Here is a 20,471-nt window from a genome sequence, read left to right on the forward strand (position 1 = left end):
AATGTAGACAATAGGACAATAATAAAATGAAGAGTAAAACTTAAACCAGACACAAGGACGGGAATATATATTCCCCCCTTGTGTATATATACATATATATTTAAATTAAAGGAGAGGGTTAAAAGACCCCTTGGTATACAGCCGTCTTATACACCCTAGATTAATACAAATGCTGTCAGACCGCGCTGGCGTCATCTCTGCTTCTCCATGGATCAATACAGGACAAATCATATCATCAGTGTCTATAGGACAGAAGGATTCTTTGCCAGTTTGGGAAGGATTCTTTGCAATTATAGCAGTAAAGTTCTAGATCTTGCTTCAAGAGATTACAGTAAGGCTCAATTTTATAACCCTTTAACCCCTTAAGGACGCAGACCTTTTTTTCATTCTCGTTTTTTCCTCTGCATTTTCAAAAAAATCCTAACTCTTTTATTTATCCATCAACGTCTCTGCATGAGGGCTTGTTGTTTGCGGGACGAGTTGTATTTTTTAATGGTACTATGTAATGTAGCAAATAATATACTGAACAACTAAAAAAATTCTAAGTGGAATGAAATGGAAAAAAAAAATTAAATAAAATAATTAAAATTATTTCCTGCCACCATCTTCTTATTTCCATAATGCTTTTATTAACTTTTCGTCAACATAGTTGTATGAGGGCTCGTTTTTTATGCGACGCCCTGTAGTTTCTATTGGTTTTATTTTGGAGCACATGACTTTTTGATTGCTTTTCATTACAAAATTCTGACGTGTTTTTTTCTTCTAACGATATTCAGAGAGTGTGATAAATAATGTATTACTTTAATAGATTGGACTTCTATAGACACAGCAATACCAAGTAAGTTTTTTTTTTTTATTTTAATTATGGCAAAAGGTTTTTTTTTCTTTAACTTTTATTACCTATTATTTTTTTCATAATTATTAAAGCTTTTTAAACAGATTTTTACATGTTTTTTTTTTTAGTCAGCATCCGGGACTAGAACTTGTGATGCTTTGATCGCTTCTGCAGTATGATTTAATACCATAGTATTACATTTTAATACCATAGTAAACATTTGACAGGCAACCTATAAAGCCATGCCACATAGCAACAAAACGCCACCCTGCGATCTCATCACTGGGGGCCGTTTGGGACCCCCAAATTCCAATCAGGACATTTAAATGCAGCTGTCAGAAATGATGGTGGTATTTAATAGGTTAACCATTGCGGTCAGTGAGAGTGCTGATTTGCTGATTGTGGCTGTAAGAAACAACCGACGCACACATTTTATGGAATGGGATCGACTCCCCTTCTGCCTACATACAAATTCCGAAAGCATGGGACGTAACTGTACTGTCAGAATGTAAAAATGATGCCCGTATGTACCCATGGTACTGCGGGTGGCACAGACCTAAACATGGCAATGTCTGAGCGTATTCTATAGTATACTGCATCTTCCAATCTTAACCCTTTCCAATCCACTGTCTGCCGTCTTCCTACATTCTGATTGAAGCTTGTACAGCTCCAATGTCAGAAAACGTCCGACTGGGTATTCTTCGTGTCTATTGCAAGCCACTCTGCTGTCGGAGGCTCTCTGGCGCACACACACTGACTTTAGCCAGCAGATGGCACCGTTGTATAACAGCAAAAAGAGAAAGCCTTTTAGGAAACCCTGAATCCAAAACTGACTTGGAAAGGGTTAACTGTTACTCATGCAGAATAATAATTCAATGTAGATTAAGCCCGTGGGGTAAGTCCGATGTTACCCACAGACACCTAGATGGGGCCCCATAATTAGGATAATAAAATATTAGTTTTTATAATTCCTTCTAGTCCATGCGTATATTTCACTACTAGTTCATAGGCGATGCAGCTATTTATATTGAGCGACTCCTAAGGCATACTAGTATGCACTATCCCTCCTGTCACAGGGTCGCAGTACCCTACACTGGCCACATGAGAAGCTGTTAGTTGATCATGGCAGTGCTATATTACAAAGCAAAAGCCTTATCAATAGTTGAACAATTCACAGAAGTGACTGAATAGAGTTTCCAAAAGCTGGTTTCAAATAAATGCTGAGTAAGATAATCCCCCATTTCGGCCCAAAGGGCTCTTACTTCTAAGGCGGATGATTCAGCGCGCCTCCTCACGTTGTAATGTTTTGTCCAGATCCCTCTTACGGGGACCCAGTTCTACCCAACAAATGCTCCAGCATATTGGTTGAGTTCCATCAACAGAAAGAGCCGTCTGTGGCTGACAGCTAACATGCCGCTGCATTGGCAAGGATCGCAGAGAATTCTTCTTCTCGCTGTTCATCCCTTACATGCCACAATGAGCTGTGCTGTCATTGGCCTTCCACTATCCAAAAACAGGGGGCTGATGGGTTGCCATGGCAACCAGATACCAGACAATGGCTGACAGGTTTGCCACATCTTGTCATGTTGAAGAAAAGAGATAATACACTATCTGAGCAATCAAAGGATCGCCGGTTCAAGTCCCTAACAAGGACATGAAAAGGGTTTAAAAAAAAGTAAAATAATCCAAAAAATCTGTTTGGAAAATAGTGAAAGAAAAACCCTTTTTTGTGCACTTTACCTTTTTTTCCCCCCAAAATAAAGAAATACATGTTTGGCATCATCACATCGTAACAACTTGTGCAATAAATTGACCATACTTTTTATCCAGCCTGGCAAACACTCTAAAAAAAAATGCTTGATTGATTTCGCCTGCCAAAAAATGCAATAAAAGTGATAAAAAAAAGTGACCCCAAAATGGTACCAATGCAAACTACAGCTTATCACACAAAAAACAAGCCCTCATATGGCTATGTCGACAGAAAAATTAAAAATTAAGGCTTAAAGGGGTTGTCCCGCGCCGAAACGTTTATTTTTTTTTTTTCAATAGCCCCCCCGTTCGGCGCGAGACAAACCCGATGCATGTGTTGAAAAAAAAACCGGATAGTACTTACCTGAATCCCCGCGCTCCGGTGACTTCTTACTTACCTTGCGAAGATGGCTGCCGGGATCTTCACCCTCGGTGGACCGCAGGTCTTCTGTGCGGTCCATTGCCGATTCCAGCCTCCTGATTGGCTGGAATCGGCACACGTGACGGGGCGGAGCTACGAGGAGCAGCTCTCCAGCACGAGCAGCCCCATTCAACACGGAGAAGACCGGACTGCGCAAGCGCGTCTAATCGGGCGATTAGACGCTGAAAATTAGACGGCACCATGGAGACGAGGACGCCAGCAACGGAACAGGTAAGTGAATAACTTCTGTATGGCTCATATTTAATGCACGATGTATATTACAAAGTGCATTAATATGGCCATACAGAAGTGTATAGACCCACTTTGTTTCGCGGGACAACCCCTTTAAGAAAAGTGAAGATAAAAAAAAAATCTAAAATTGTCACAGACAGTACCAGATACGACAATTAGTTTTGTTTTCTATTGCCCCTCAATAAAAAAAATGAAAAAGTTATTCAATACATTATATTACATGAAATTGGTTCTTATAAAAACTAGAACTCATCTCATACAGCTACATTGACAAAAAAAAAAAAATTATGACCGCTGGAACACAAAAGGGTAAATAATTTACTGGTTCTTAAGGCTAAAATTTATTATGTCATGAAGGCGTTAAAAATAAACTTCAGGCGAGTGAGTTCTGCGCCAAATATCTTTACATGAGACATACGGTCAAGTCAAAATTTACAACAAAAAAAACTGTGACATTTTCGGGCAGATTTTTCCAATATTAATGTGACTATTAAGGATCTTCTTTCTGGATCAACACATTGAGAAGATGGATCGCAGGTTGAACATTTCCTGGCAACCATTGTTCAGGAGTAGAGATGAGCGAGCATACTCGTCCGAGCTTGATGCTCGTTCGAGTATTAGGGTGCTCGAGATGCTCGTTACTCGAGACGAGCACCACGCGGTACTCGTCTCGATTAAACGAGCACTGACCATTGAATTCAATGGAGCCAGCAATACAGCGGCTCCATTGAAAGCAATGGGCTGCCGGCGATCGCGGGATGAATTGTCGGGAAGGGCTTAAATATATAAGCCCTTCCCTGCAATTCATCCAGAAATGTGTAAAAATAAAAAATAAATATACTCACCTTGTCCCGGCAGAACGATGTTAGCCCATTGAATTCAATGGAGCCGGCAATACAGCCAGCTCCATTGAAAGCAATGGTCTGCCGGCGATCGCGGGATGAATTGTCGGGAAGGTCTTAAATATATAAGCCCTTCCCTGCAATTCATCCAGAAATGTGTAAAAATAAAAAATATATATATACTCACCTTGTCCCGGCAGATGGAGTTCAGCACGGCTGGCCTGCAGTGGGTGTGAAGGGGGTGTGAGTCAGATCTGCCCCCTGATTGGCTCAGCGCTGAGCCAATCAGAGGCAGATCTCACTCACACCCATTCATGAATTCATGAATGGGTGAGTGAGTGTTGCCTCTGATTGGCTCAGCGCAGCTCTCAGCTGAATGACAGCAGTTCAGCACCACAGTGCAGGGGACAGCAGGAGAACACGCAGCTGTGCCCCGGCAGCTGAAGGGAGGTGAGTATCTATTTTTTTTTGTTTTTTAAATCACTTTTAATTCATTTCCAGGGAATGGCTTATATGTAAAGTCCTTCCCTGAAAAAGAATTCAGGTGTGCCAGCAGACCATTGTCTTCAATGGAGTCGCCGGCAGCAGCAGCGGCTCCATTGTAGAGAATGCCTTCATTTTTATTCTTTTTTACACTAAAATCTTTCTTTTTCAGGTAAGGGCTTATATTTTTAAGCCCTTCCCGAAAATTCATCCCGCGCTCGCCGGCAGCCCATTGCTTTCATTGGAGCCGGCTGTATTGCTGGCTCCATTGAATTCAATGGGCTAACATCGTTCTTCTCTGCCACAGCTGTTACAGCTGTGGCAGAGGAGAACGATCGTTATGCTGACAGTGCGGGGGGGGGGGGGTCTCACTCTTGCCACTATTGTGGCTTAATAGTGAGACCTCGGAGCCCGAAATGCAGCCCTGCATGTTGCTCTTCGCCTGCCCTATCCATTTCTGTGTTTTTTACATGACTTTGGTGATTTGCTATGATTTTCACAAATGAAAACCTTAGCGGAGCACCAGTCATATACAAAAATGCTCGAGTCGCCCATTGACTTCAATGGGGCTCGTTACTCGAAACGAACTCTCGAGCATCACTGAAAGTTCGACTCGAGTAACGAGCAACCGAGCATTTTGGTGCTCGCTCATCTCTATTCAGGAGTCATCTTACCTTGATAGTTGTTAATGGTCAGTGGAGACATACAGCTGGGATGGGGTTCAGTGCAGAGCATCGGGGAGACAGTCAGTTCCTTCCACACATCCTCCTCAGTGACTGGATACAGAGTGGAGAACGAATGAACAATCGTCACAAGGCCCTCATTTAACCTAAATAAGGCAGAGCTGCAATTAACATCAACCCAAAAAATGCCCCAAACTCCTCTCTTCTGTGAATATAAGGGGCATCTGTCCCTACTTCCTCCATTTCATAAGCATAGGGCTTGCTTCAATAGTCACTAGAGGTCCACAATATTTTGTGTGGCTCTAAAGGGGAGATGGATCCCGAATAGAGATGAGCGAGCATACTCACTAAGGACAACTGCTCGATCGAGCATTGTTCTTAGCGAGTATCTCCACGCTTGGAAAAAAAGGTTCGGCTGCCGGCGCGGGTGACAGGTGAGTTGCGGCCATGGGCGGGGGTGAGCTGGGGGGAGAGAGAGATCTCCCCTCCGTTCCTCCCCGCTCTCCCCCGCTGCTCCCCGCCCGTCGCCGGCAGCCGAATCTTTGGTCCCGAGCGGGCAGGTACTCGCTAAGGGCAATGCTCGATCGAGCAATTGCCCTTAGCGAGTATGCTCGCTCATCTCTAATCCCGAAGTGTTTCATGCAGCCAATACATGTTCTACGTTTTAGTAGTCCTGGCTGGAGAGGAGTCCATTCAACTGTTCATGGGCAGCATTTTAGCCAAACTCAGGACTACTCTGCACATTAGTGGTAGGGAAAATCCTACATTGCTTTTATGAAACTTAGCTCCAGGTTTCCTGTATAGACATAAAGTTACATACTAAAATTCTGTCTGCCTGTAGTCACCACCAGGGGGAGCTAAAAAGCTTACTGCATACTGTATATACATTGAATTAAATAATACAGTAATATGCTGAATTCCCCCTATTGGTTACTGTAGGCGGACAGAATTGTATTATGCAACTATATATAGGAGATTTAGAGCTCTGTATCAGAAAGGTGGAAATGAACAGACAAAATTAATAAATCATTATTCTAACCCCATCCCCCAGCTGACCATCTATTACACCCTCATTCATCTGATAGCAAACGTTTTTCGTGTAAAGATATATGAAAAAATTGCAGGGGTTTTCCAGGCTCTTACTATTAATGACCTATCCTCACGATAAGTCCTCATTAGTTGATTGGTGGGAATCTACCATTCGGGATCCCCACCAATCAGCTGATGCTCCAGCCCGCTGTCGGTGCAGTGAGCTCGGCTCTCCACATCAATGGTCAGGGCTGGAAGTGTAATAGACGGTTTGACTCCCATTGAAATCAAAAGGAGCGATGCCTCCTATTACATTTCTGGCTCCCCCCCCCCACTCCCCTCTGCAACCCCCCGCTCACCCCCGATGCCCCCCGAATCTTTTCGTCCGTGTAGTCAGTTACCCGAAAAGAGTACGTTCGCTCATCTCTAGCAGAGAGGGGGCGGGCGGGAGCTCAGAGCACTGCTCCTGGCTCTTCCAGCCTCCTCCCCCTGCAGAGAGGGACACCGTATATCGGCTGGTCGGGAAAACCTGGCCAATATACGGTCGTCTGAAGCCGCCCTTAGGGCTCAGTCACACGGGCGTTTATTGCCGCGATTTGCGCATGCGCATGCGTCCGGCGATTTTTTAAAACCATTGCTTTGCAATGGTATCGGACACATGAGCGCTTTTTATGCGCTCGTCCGATAAATTAGAGAACAGAAATCGCAGATCGCACCTATCTGCGATCTGCGATTCCTGTTCTCTTCTCTATATGCGCTCAATGGGGCCGGCGGCAGCAGCGCCGACCCCAATGAGAACATATAGAAGACAAATCATTCTTCTCTGCCACAGCTGGAACAGCTGTGGCAGAGAAGAACGATGTTTGCCCATTGAATTCAATGGAGCGGCAATACAGCCGCTCCATTGAAAGCAATGGGCTGCCGGCGTGCGCGGGGTTAATTGTCGGGAAGGGGTTAAATATATAACCCCTTTCCTGCAATGCATCCTAAAAAGTGAAAAAATTAAAAAAAAGGATGTACTCACCTGCTCCCGACAGCCTGAGATCCCCGCGGCCGTCTTGCAGTGGGTGTGAAGGGGGTGTGACTCAGGCTTGCCCCTGATTGGCTCAGCCTGAGCCAATCAGAGGCTGATCTCAGTCATACCCATTCATGAATTCATGAATGGGTGTGACTGAGACTTGCTTCTGATTGGCTCAGCGCTGAGCCAATCAGGGGCAAGCCTGAGTCACACCCCCTTCACACCCACTGCAGGCCGGCCGCCGGGATCTCCAGCTGCCGGGAGCAGGTAAGTACATACATTTTTTTTATTTTTTCACTTTTCAGGATGCATTGCAGGAAAGGGGTTATATATTTAACCCCTTCCCGACAATTCATCCCACACTCGCCCGCAGCGCTTGCATTCAATGGAGCCGCTGTATTGCCGTCTCCATTGAATGCAATGCGCTGGACAGCTCCGGCCCGTTTCTAATGAAACGTGGCTAGGAGCAGATTTTCGGGCGATTTTTGGGCCGATTTTTCGGCGCCGGTCACGCGATTTGCGCATGCGCATCTGTCATGCGATGCGCAAATCGCGTGAAAAAACGCCCGTGTGACTAAGGCCTTAAGGTGTAGAGGTTGGCACATTTCTCTGCACCCTGTGAAGTCTGTCACAAAAAATGATAAAAGTAAACATTTTATAGCATTTTATGGGTTTGTATTATACTAATTAAAGACTCCATTCCACAAGTGTATGCGTTTTAATGGTTGCCCACACGTGAATGAGGATCAAGTTCCGAGCTTAGCTAGCGTTTTCTCGTCCATTCACATGGCAGGGTGCGACGAATTAGTGAAAGAATATGCCACAGCCTTTAAAGCCCTCGCTTGGCATAAATCCTTGGAATGACTTCAAATGCCTAAATAGAGGCACCTTTAAGCTTTCCCCTGCATTGGACGCTGCTAAACTCACTCCCCCTCCCTATTTTTCCAGCTTCCATAGGAATCTATTGGACCGGCCAGCATATATCGGTCGCAAGATAGAACCAGAACTTTCTTATCCGTCCGCGCGTAAAAGCGCCCACCAGAATCGGCAGCGTATGTGCTAATTTTTCCTGCTGGGTGATTGTTAGCGACGCAAAATCACGTGAGTGAATGAATGCATTGGAATCCAATACCTCAGATGGTCGCAATATTTGGCCCGGCGTGAAAATGCGGCTAAATAGCTGGGTAAAAACCCTTATGCGAATAAAGCCTAAGGCTGGTGGCACACGAACGGATTGTGGAAGCCGCGGTCAGTGTTCACACCAAGGATCCGCAGCAAAAACTGTTCAGAACATGTTGTAAAATCGCTGTTTCTTACACACATGCAGAATCGAATTCTACAAGTGGAGGAAAACTCTCAGCATGTTCTATTTTCGTGCAGATTCCAAACAGACGTCTTCCATTTCGTCCGACCTGAGGCCCATCTGCAATTGAAATTGTGGATAGGTTGCGGGTACCCATGACATCGCCTAGTGACGGCGTGGGAAAAACTAATATTAAAAAAAAAAGTAATGCGCATGATTGACAGCGAGCCGCCACAGTCATCCACAATACAGAATACGTGCGGTGGCCGGCAGTAGACAAGGACAGATTCTGCTGTGGGCTCCCAAATGTGGAATACAGCTTATTCATGTGCTGGCAGCCTAAAGCCCAATGTCAACGGACAGATTTCAATTGCAGAATCAACGTGGGGCAACTGCGCAGATGATCTGCAGTTCAAGCCGCCCATAAAATGGGCATCTACAGCTGAATAAAAGCATGCGCATTTGATTTGCGGATCTTTGGATGCGTAAATCAGATCGGCATGTTCCATTTCAGTGCGGTTCCTGCACAGATGGCTTCCATTGAAGTCAATAGAAGCTGTCCTATCCGTGGCCTGTCCGCAGCTTACTCTGCATTAGCCACGGAATCCACAGGAGGAGCAGGAGATTAAAAAAAAAAATTGTACTGCGCATGTCTGACAGCGAGCCGTACAGACCATCCGCAGTACAGATGTCCCGGAGGAATAGAGATTTGTGCGGACGCTGCTGCCTGCCGCAGGCAGGGTCTGATTATGAGGTAGGCTCCCGCATGAAGAATATGAACTGCCCATGGACATGAGGCCTTAGGGTCAATTTAGATGGTGTAAGACCACACATGGCCCCGGCAAAGCGCCGTGATTTCAATCGCTGCGATTTTACTTTCATTTTCGGAGGCAGAGTTTATCATTCATGAGGAGCGCTAAACACAAAAAATAGGACAGACAGCGCTTGAAAATCACAGCAACAGAAAGAACCATGTTTGTGAGGCTCCTTCGAAATCCAGTTTCATTTAGCCTGAGGAAGTGTCCATAGAAGATCCGAAAGCTCGCTGTAACATCATGTATTTTTGTTAGCCATTAAAAGGTTTCATATCTACAAGACTACTTGGCTTTTCTTACTGAGAACAATCACACTTTGCTCTACTGGCTAACATGGAACCACGGTTTGGTTTTCTCTGCAAGAGAAACCAAGTAATCTTGTAGATATGATACCTTTTAATGGCTAACAAAAATACATGATGTATTAGCGAGCTTGCGAACCTTGAAAGCTCGCTGTAACATCATGTATTTTTGTTAGCCATTAAAAGTTATCATATCTACAAGATTACGTGATTTCTCTTGCTGGGAATAATCACATTTTGCTCTACTGGCTAACACCAGATCAAACCTTTGTTTTGGTTTTCTCTGTCGCACATATTATATGGATATTACTCACTGGACATCAATGACCGATGTAGAAAGATAACCCGGAATGTGGCCAAGAATATTCTGGAACTGAAGAGAAAGAAAATTTTATTTTCATATCATGAATTCTGTTGTCAAAGGACTAAGTGTGGGAGACCAAGTAGGGGAGGGGTCACCAAGAGTAAGAAACATGATGTACATCACAACAAGAAGATGGAGGTATGAAGAAATGTCTAAAGCCCTCCAATACTAGCCTATCTCTGGTGTTCACAGCCAGTGATTCTTACCAGGACCTCCACTCTGCGTGCACCCTCATGATACTGAGCGCCCGCCATATGTTCAATTTCATCATCATCATCATTATTACGTTCAGTTGTGTTTCCTGACATCTCATTCCAGTACAGAACGGAGAAGGGAATCCTAGCCGGGAATGTTCTGGCTTCCATGGAATGAAGATGAAAAAGTTAGGTTGCAGTAAAAATATGTAAAACTATTATAGTAGTTATATCCTAGTACATAGGGAGCAGTATTATAGTAGTTATATTCTTGTACATAGGGAGCAGTATTATAGTAGTTATATTCTTGTACATAAGGGGCAGTATTATAGTAGTTATATTCTTGTACATAGGAGGCAGTATTATAGTAGTTATATTCTTGTACATAGGAGGCAGTATTATAGTAGTTATATTCTTGTACATAGGGGGCAGTATTATAGTAGTTATATTCTTGTACATAGGAGCAGTATTATAGTAGTTACATTCTTGTATATAGGGGCAGTATTATAGTAGTTATATTCTTGTACATAGGGGGCAGTATTATAGTAGTTATATTCTTGTACATAGGAGGCAGTATTATAGTAGTTATATTCTTGTACATAGGAGGCAGTATTATAGTAGTTATATTCTTGTACATAGGGGGCAGTATTATAGTAGTTATATTCTTGTACATAGGAGCAGTATTATAGTAGTTACATTCTTGTATATAGGGGCAGTATTATAGTAGTTATATTCTTGTACATAGGGGGCAGTATTATAGTAGTTATATTCTTGTACATAGGAGGCAGTATTATAGTAGTTATATTCTTGTACATAGGAGCAGTATTATAGTAGTTATATTCTTGTACATAGGGGGCAGTATTATAGTAGTTATATTCTTGTACATAGGAGGCAGTATTATAGTAGTTATATTCTTGTACATAGGGGGCAGTATTATAGTAGTTATATTCTTGTACATAGGAGGCAGTATTACAGTAGTTATATTCTTGTACATAGGAGCAGTATTATAGTAGTTACATTCTTGTATATAGGGGCAGTATTATAGTAGTTATATTCTTGTGCATAGGGGGCAGTATTATAGTAGTTATATTCTTTTACATATGAGCAGTATTATAGTAGTTATATTCTTGTACATAGGGGGCAGTATTATAGTAGTTATATTCTTGTACATAGGAGGTAGTAGTATAGTAGTTATATTTTTAAAGGGGTTGTCCCGCGCCAAAACGGGTTTTTTTTTTCCAACCCCCCCCCCCGTTCGGCGCGAGACAACCCCGATGCAGGGACATAAAGAAAAAAACCGCTCAGCGCTTACCTTAATCCCCGCGCTCCGGTGACTTCTATACTTACCGGCTGAAGATGGCCGCCGGGATCCTCTTCCTCCGTGGACCGCAGCTCTTCTGTGCGGTCCATTGCCGATTCCAGCCTCCTGATTGGCTGGAATCGGCACGTGATGGGGCGGAGCTACACGGAGCTACACGGAGCCCCATAGAGAACAGGAGAAGACCTGGACTGCGCAAGCGCGTCTAATTTGGCCATTAGGCCATTTTAGACGGCGAAAATTAGACGGCAACCATGGGAACGAGGACGCCAGCAGCGGAGCAGGTAAGTGAAAAACTTTTTATAACTTCTGTATGGCTCATAATTAATGCACAATGTACATTACAAAGTGCATTATTATGGCCATACAGAAGTGTATAGACCCACTTGCTGCCGCGGGACAACCCCTTTAAACATAGGGAGCAGTATTATAGTAGTTAGATTCTTGAACATATGAGCAGTGCTATAGTAGTTATATTCTTGTACGTAGGAGAAGTATTATAGTAGTTATATTCTTGTACATAGGAGGCAGTATTATAGTAGTTATGTTCTTGTACATAAGAGGCAGTATTATAGTAGTTATATTCTTGTACATAAGGGGCAGTATTATAGTAGTTATATTCTTGTACATAGGGGGTAGTATTATAGTAGTTATATTCTTGTACATAGGAGCAGTATTATAGTAGTTATATTCTTGTACATAGTAGGCAGTATTATAGTAGTTGTATTCTTGTATATGGGGAGCAGTATTATAGTAGTTATATTCTTGTACATAGGGGGCAGTATTATAGTAGTTATATTCTTGTATATAGGGGCAGTATTACAGTAGTTATATTCTTGTACATAGGAGGTAGTATTATAGTAGTTATATTCTTGTACATAGGAGCAGTATTATTGTAGTTATATTCTTGCACATAGGAGGCAGTATTATAGTAGTTATATTCTTGTACATAGGGGGCAGTATTATAGTAGATATATTCTTGTACATAGGGGGCAGTATTATAGTAGTTATATTCTTGTACATAAGAGGCAGTATTACAGTAGTCATATTCTTGTACATAGGAGGCAGCATTATAGTAGTTATATTCTTGTACATAGGGGGCAGTATTATAGTAGTTATATTCTTGTACATAGGAGCAGTATTATTGTAGTTATATTCTTGCACATAGGAGGCAGTATTATAGTAGTTATATTCTTGTACATAGGGGGCAGTATTATAGTAGATATATTTTTGTACATAGGGGGCAGAGTTATAGTAGTTATATTCTTGTACATAGGAGCAGTATTATTGTAGTTATATTCTTGCACATAGGAGGCAGTATTATAGTAGTTATATTCTTGTACATAGGGGGCAGTATTATAGTAGTTATATTCTTGTACATAGGAGCATTATTATTGGAGATATATTCATGTACATAGCAGCAGTATTATAGTAGTTATATTCTTGTGCATTGGAGGCAGTATTATACTAGTTATATTCTTATACATAGGAGGCAGTATTATAGTATTTATATTCTTGTACATAGAAGCAGCATTATAGTAGTTATATTCTTGTACATAGGGAGCAGTATTATAGTAGTTATATTCTTGTACATAAGAGGCAGTATTACAGTAGTCATATTCCTGTACATAGGAGGCAGTATTATAGTAGTTATATTCTTGTACATAGGGGCCAGTATTATAGTAGTTATATTCTTGTACATAGGAGCAGTATTATAGTCGTTATATTCTTGCACATAGGAGGCAGTATTATAGCAGTTATATTCTTGTACATAGGGAGCAGTATTATAGTAGTTATATCCATGTACATAGGAGCAGTATTATAGTAGTTATATTCTTGTACATAGGGGGCAGTATTATAGTAGTTATATTCTTGTACATAGGGAGCAGTATTATAGTACTTAGATTCTTGTACATATGAGCAGTGCTATAGTAGTTATATTCTTGTACATAGTAGCAGTGTTATAGTAGTTATATTCTTGTACATAAGAGGCAGTATTATAGCAGTTATATTCTTGTACATAGGGGGCAGTATTATAGTAGTTAGATTCTTGTACTTATGAGCAGTGTTATAGTAGTTATATTTTTGTACATAGGGGCAGTATTATAGTAGTTATATTCTTGTACATAGGAGCAGTATTATAGTAGTTATATTCTTGTACATAGTAGGCAGTATTATAGTAGTTGTATTCCTGTATATGGGGAGCAGTATTATAGTAGTTATATTCTTGTATATAGGGGGCAGTATTACAGTAGTTATATTCTTGTACATAGGGGACAGTATTATAGTAGTTATATTCTTGTACATAGGAGGTAGTATTATAGTAGTTATATTCTTGTGCATAGGAGGAAGTAGTATAGTAGTTATATTTTTAAACATAGGGGCAGTATTATAGTAGTTATATTCTTGTACATAGGGGGCAGTATTATAGTAGTTACATTCTTGTACATAGGGAGCAGTATTATAGTAGTTATATTCTTGTACATAGGGAGCAGTATTATAGTAGTTATATTATTGCACATAGGGGGCAGTACTATAGTACTCTCTGTTCAGCTTACCGACAGATGGTCATTTTGCAAATCATTATAGGTTATGCAACATATTCCAAAGCAGAATCAATAATTTTAATGAGGCAAACGTGCATGTGAACTGTGCAAGAGTTGGACCCTGCCTGACCTGGTTTCTGTATATTATTTATTTATGAAGGATATAATAGTGCAGTTTACGGAAACGAATGGAAAGCGGGTCAAATGCAGTCCAAAGTTTGCACCTTTAGACGCTGCATGTCTCTTTAAAGTGAATGGTTTAACTGTGGGATATGTGTGAATGCCCTTTCGGTATAGTGAAATCTAATCCCCTGCCAGAAAGCTCAACTGAAATCTTAAAGGTCAACCTGTCTATTTGAACATAATGCCCAACTTCAAGCAGCAAATTATTAAGCGAGATAAGCTGAGCAGATTGATATATATTTTTTTTAGGACAAGATGCAGTGTAACGTATATTTTATTCATTTACATCTCTGCTTATATTGAGCTTAGAGGTCCAGTGGGTGGTGCTATTGGTATTTGACAGCTTATCTGTGTATGGTAGTGTATACAGAGGACATAGTAATATAGTATGTTGGGCTGAAGGGAGACAATGTACATCTAGTTCAGCCTTCACCCCCCCTCCACCCACTTGTTGATCCAGAGGAAGGCAAAAAAATCCCAATGAGGCAGAAACCAATTTAGCCCACTTGGGGGAAAAAAATTCCTTCCCGACTCCGTAATGGTAGTCAGAATAATCCCTGGATCAACGTTTTGAAAGTTCCTATCTGACTCCAAGACCCGGATCATCAACCCCTCTGGTTATTTAATATCTATATCTTGTAATATCGTAGCGCTCTAAAAAGACGTCTAATACTGTCTTAAACTCCTCTATGCATTTTGCCATCACCACGTCCTCAGGCAGAGAGTTCCACAGTCTCATTGCTCTTACAGTAAAAAAAAACTCTTCTATTTTGGCGATGAAACCTTCATTCCTCTTGTTACCGTCGTAGTCTGGGTATAAACAGATCATGGGAGAGATCCTTGTATTGTCCCCTTATATATTTCTCCATAGTCATTTGGTCGTCCCTTAACCGTCTTTTTTCCAGGGTGAATAATGCCAATTTTGATAGTCTCTCTGGGTATTACAGTCCTCTCATTCCGTTTATTAATTTAGTTGCCCTTCTTTGAACCCCCTCAAGCACTGTAACATTTTTCCTGAGCACCGGTGCCCACAACTGTACACAGCATGCCATGTGGGGCCTGACAAGTGTCTTATATAGTGGAAGAATAATGTTCTTGTCCCTCGCCCCTATCCCTTTTTTAATGCATCCCAAGACTTTATTTGCTTTTGCAGCAGCTGATTAGCATTGATTGTTTCAGTTAAGTCTGCAGTCCACTAGTACCCCCAGGTCTTTTTCCATATCACTTTTCCCTAGCAGTACCCCATTTGGTGTATAATGGTGAAATCCCTTTCTCCTGCCCATGTGCATAACCTTACATTTATCAATATTGAATTTAATTTGACATTTTTCTACCTAAGGCATCAACTTATCTTGGTCCATTTGTAGCCGCACATTGTCCTCCATTGTATTAATTACCTTGTATATTTTCGTATCATCTGCAAATATTGATATTTTACTGTGCAGCCCCTCTATCAGGTCATTGATAAATATATTGAACAGAATGGGGCCTAGTACTGAGCCCTGTGGTACCCCACTGACAACGGTGACCCAAACAGAGTACGATCCATTTATTACCACCCTCTGGTTTCTATCTCCGAGTCAGTTCTTTACCCAACTACAAACACTTTCACCCAGTCTGAGCTGTCTCAATTTATATATCAATCTATTATGCATCACGGTGTAAAATGCTTTAGAAAAATCCAGATATACGAGAGCAATAGACTCTCTCAGGTCCAGCCTAGAACTTACTTCATTGTAGAATCTAATCAAATTGGTCTGACATGATCGACCCCTCATGAACCAATGCTGATGGGGAGTTATACGGTTGTTTTCCTTGAGGTATTCCAGGATGGCATCTCTCAGAAATCCCTAGAATATTTTTCCAAAAATTGAAGTGAGACTTACTGGCCTGTAGTTACCAGGCTCCCTTCTTGACCCCTTTTTGTATATTGGAACCACTTTGGCAATACACCAATGCAGTGGTACAACCCCGGTCTCAATAGGGACCCTAAATATAAGAAATAGCAGTCTGTCTATCATGTCATTTAGTTCGCTTAGAATCCTTGGGTGTATTCCATCTGTGCCACGCGACTTTTCGGTTTTACGTTTTTTTTTTTAACAGGGTCTGCACTTTCTCCTGCGTTAGGTAGGTGATATTTTTTGGGGAGTTCGTTTTATTCCCCTGCATCTCATGTTACATTTCTTTTTCCTTTGTGAATACACTTGAGAAAAACTATTTAATAGGTTTGCCTCCCCCCTCCATTATCTTCTATGTTTTCTCCTGCATTATTTGTTGACAGTGCAAATCCTATTACGGTTTTTATAATTGAAGAATAATTTAGGGTCATTTTTGCTTTCTTTGGCAATCAGTCTCTCTGCCTCCTCCTTTGCAGTTTTTATCTTTTCCTGACATCAGTTGTTTTTTTTCTCTGTATGTTTTTAGTGCTTCACTGGCTTGTTTTAATAATTTAAACGCTTTCATTTTTTCGCTTATAGCCCCCCTTACAGTCTTGTCCCACCACATTGGCTTCCTTCTACTTGTAGTTTTTTTTACTTTTAAAGGACATTGTCCCAATAAATGTTGCTGATAGAAGTTGTGAGCTGATCAGATTTTGCTTTACTAAAGTTTAGTTTTTTTGTTGCTCCCTGATAAGGTTTCCTATTGAATGACACTGAGAAATTAATTATATTGTTGTCACTATTTCCCAAGTGTCCCTCCACCTGCACCCGCATGATTCTGTCTGTTCTGTTGGTAAATAATAAGTAGAGAATGGCGCTCCCTCTAGTTGTCTCCCGTACAAGTTGGGAAAGGTAGTTATCTTTAATTATTCTCAAGAACTTATCACCCTTGTGAGAATTGCAGGTTTAGTTTCAGCCTAAAATTGGTGCCTGATAGAGATGAGCGAGCATGCTCAGTTAAGGAAATTACTCGAACGAGCATCGGCATATTCGAGTAACTGTCTGCTCGTCTGAAAAGATTCGGGAGGCGGCGGGGGAGAGCAGGGTGGAGGCACGGGGATGGAGATCTTTTTCTCTCCCCCCCAGCTCCCCCCCGCAACACCCTGCTCACCCCTGCCGCCCCCCGAATCTTTTCAGACGAGCAGGAAGTTACTCGAATATGCCGATGCTCGTTCGAGTAACTTCCTTAACCGAGCATGCTCGCTCATCTCTAGTGCCTGATAAGCATCAGACAAGGGTTTACATTGCATGGAAGAGCTACAATACACAGAAGAGACTTGCAGAAAAGGGAAAGCAAACATAGAAAAATGTGCCTTTGCTGGAGTGGCTCATTAAAAGCTAGGTGGTATTTAAGTTGTGTGCGCTGCTGCTACCTGCTGACCTTTTAATTTGATGTCTGTGGAGATAACTTCATTTTGAGGAATTTGGATGCTTTTAGACAAAGCAATATATTATTCGCATGAGCAAACGATGACAGAGTTCGCTAGTGCAGTCTGCTCATAAAGGCATCTACTGAATGATTAGCGAACGAACAAACAATAATTTTGACGCCTGTATGAAATGAATGTTGAACGATATGCGAACTAATTATCATTCATCGTTCGTTAATTTGCAGAGTTTACACTGAATGATTATCGTTCAAAGTCAAATGATCCAGCGCAGACTTGAACAATATAATCGTTCCCTGTAAGAGCACCCTAAGGCCCCTCTCACACAGCCATTTGTTTCAGAGTGTAATGCTGCTCTTTTAGCGCTGTCAGAGGCCCCCATTGTTTTTAATGACATGCGTTCGATCGCGCCAGTTTTCAGTGCCGTGATTTTTTTTGCGTTTAGCGCACCTCATCAATGATGAGGTGTGCTAAACCCCGCTGTCAGCTGCATTGAATTGCAGTTGAAAACTAAATTAGAATCGCAGCATTTTGCTGTGCTGCTGTGTGTGAGCAGCCTAGAGGCTCTTTCACACAGCCGTAGGCGTTTCTACATGTGCCCACCGGTGCTGTAAAAATGCATGAACGGGCGCACAAATCTAACGTTTGTGCGCCCTTTCAGATGGCACAGGCCTCGGCGCATACACACCGAGCCCGCAATGCCATTGGGCCTCCCCCTCGCCGGCTTACCTCCTCTCTTCTCCTGTCTGGCTGTGTGCAATGAGAGAGGCAGGGGCGGAGCTAACCTCCCACCCCTTCCCCGCAGCCAGCAAACAGCCAAGGGGAGTAGAGAGGAGGAGAGAAGAGGGAGGGAATTTAGCAGTCACGCTGCTAAACTCCCTCCCACCTTCCTTCTCCAGGCTGCTGTTATTGGCTTCCATAGGAGCCCATGCAGCGTCTGATGTATTCCAGCCCGAAAGATAGTTCCAGGACTATCTTTGTAGGGCCGGCATGAAAGTGCTCAGCGCTACATTGGCCCAGTCGCGGGAATACAGCCATGTGATCTGAAGCATTGGAATCCAATGCATCAGATGGTAGCGTATATCGACCGGCCGTGAAAACGGTGCCCGATATACGCTTATGTAAAAGAGGCCTAAGGAGTGTGGGCAATACTATATATGATGAGAATGGATACATAGCTAGGCAGTATGGTGCCACAGAACAGGAATGATTAGTAGATATGGTATAGCTCCGATCTATGTGCATATCTGGCACTTACCTGTCACACAACCCAAATGATGATGGAAATAAGATCCTAGATGGCACTGGCATATGTGGAACCCCCCCTGATCTGTGCAGATTGTGAGCGGGGGGCAGTCTGCGTCCTGGAGACAGGACACTCCACCTGCAAAGAGTATAGTGACACGTGTCACAGTATGACATTCACAAGGATGACTGATACCTTAGGTTAAGAGACTCCATGCATGCAGACCACTTGTGGGGTTACACCTCACCCTTCAGCCGCTGACGTAATGGTACCATCTATGCGATGTGCAATTTTAGTTCAGGGTTCTCCAACCTGTGACTCTCCATTTTTTTGGAAGACTACAATTACCTGCATGCTGAAAGTTGTACTTTTGCAAGAGCTGGAGAGCCACAGGATGAAGACCATTGCTCGCTATTTTGTCTTGCTGTGCCTCGTTGTATCACTTGTTCTTTCACTCAGGATGATTCAAAAGTCAGGGCCACCCAGAATATCTTCTGAATGAAAGAAACAAGGAGGAAACACTGTAGAACACTCACATGGATGGAGGGAAATTTTTGTGGCAGCCATCCAGGTCACAAAACGTCAATGGAAAGGGAATCATGGGATACATGATTTAAAGGGGTTGTCCCGCGAAAGAAAGTGGGGTTCAGCACTTCTGTATGGCCATATTAATGCACTTTGTAATGTACATCGTGCATTAATTATGAGCCATACAGAAGTTATTCACTTACCTGTTCCGTTGCTGGCGTCCCCGTCTCCATGGTGCCGTCTAATTTCAGCGTCTAATCGCCCGATTAGACACGCTTGCGCAGTCCGGTCTTCTCCCTGGTGAATGGGGCCGCTCGTGCCGGAGAGCTGGTCCTCGTAGCTCCGCCCCGTCACGTGTGCCGATTCCAGCCAATCAGGAGGCTGGAATCGGCAATGGACCGCACAGAGCCCACGGTGCACCATGGGAGAAGACCCGCGGTGTATCGTGGGTGAAGATCCCGGCGGCCATCTTGGTAAGGTAAGTAAGAAGTCGCCGCAGCGTGGGGATTCGGGTAAGTACTAAACCTTTTTTTTTTTTAACTCATCCCTTGGGTTTGTCTCGCGCTGAACGGGGGGCCTATTGAATAAAAAAAAAACCCGTTTCGGCGCGGGACAACCCCTTTAAGGATAGAATGTCATCAGAAATTGATAGGTGCAATCATTTTTTCAATGCCTGCAACTGTTTGAGTTATGATGCCATGTTGAGTATAAGTAAAGTTATGTTGAATTATGTGGCATAGAAAACACTAATCACTTGTCTTTTCAGGTACCAGGAGATGCCGTTAACAATCCAGGACAGAACTGAGATCATCCTGATGCTTGGTAACAGAAGTTTACATGAGCTGCTCAAGGCTTTCAATCAAGAACATCCAGGAAGACAACCAGGCAGTGCAGGAAGTCTCAGGAAACTGTTGCAGAAGTTCAGGAAACTGCTAGTGTCCAGGACAAATCGGGAACTGGTCATCCGGGCGGCGTTTGTGAATCGGGCATCTTGTTCACACATTTGTAATGCCCACTGACAGAATTCCAAGT

At 42.6% G+C, this 20,471-nt stretch overlaps 1 protein-coding gene across 1 annotated transcript in view; it reads right to left on the bottom strand.

Annotated features, from left to right (window-relative positions):
• The window catches only part of LOC136586566 (protein HEG-like), a 44,336-nt gene that overhangs the window by 13,427 nt on the left and 10,438 nt on the right, over positions 1–20,471 (bottom strand). The window contains exons 6-9 of the mRNA XM_066584702.1: positions 18,924–19,049; positions 10,303–10,454; positions 10,047–10,105; positions 5,257–5,411 (exon numbers count right to left, since the gene is read on the bottom strand). Of these exons, the coding sequence (XP_066440799.1) occupies positions 5,257–5,411; positions 10,047–10,105; positions 10,303–10,454; positions 18,924–19,049 (492 nt within the window). The remainder of the gene's footprint in view (positions 1–5,256; positions 5,412–10,046; positions 10,106–10,302; positions 10,455–18,923; positions 19,050–20,471) is intronic.

This window comes from Eleutherodactylus coqui, chromosome 12, assembly GCF_035609145.1.
Source record: "Eleutherodactylus coqui strain aEleCoq1 chromosome 12, aEleCoq1.hap1, whole genome shotgun sequence".
Classification (NCBI taxonomy): domain Eukaryota; kingdom Metazoa; phylum Chordata; class Amphibia; order Anura; family Eleutherodactylidae; genus Eleutherodactylus; species Eleutherodactylus coqui.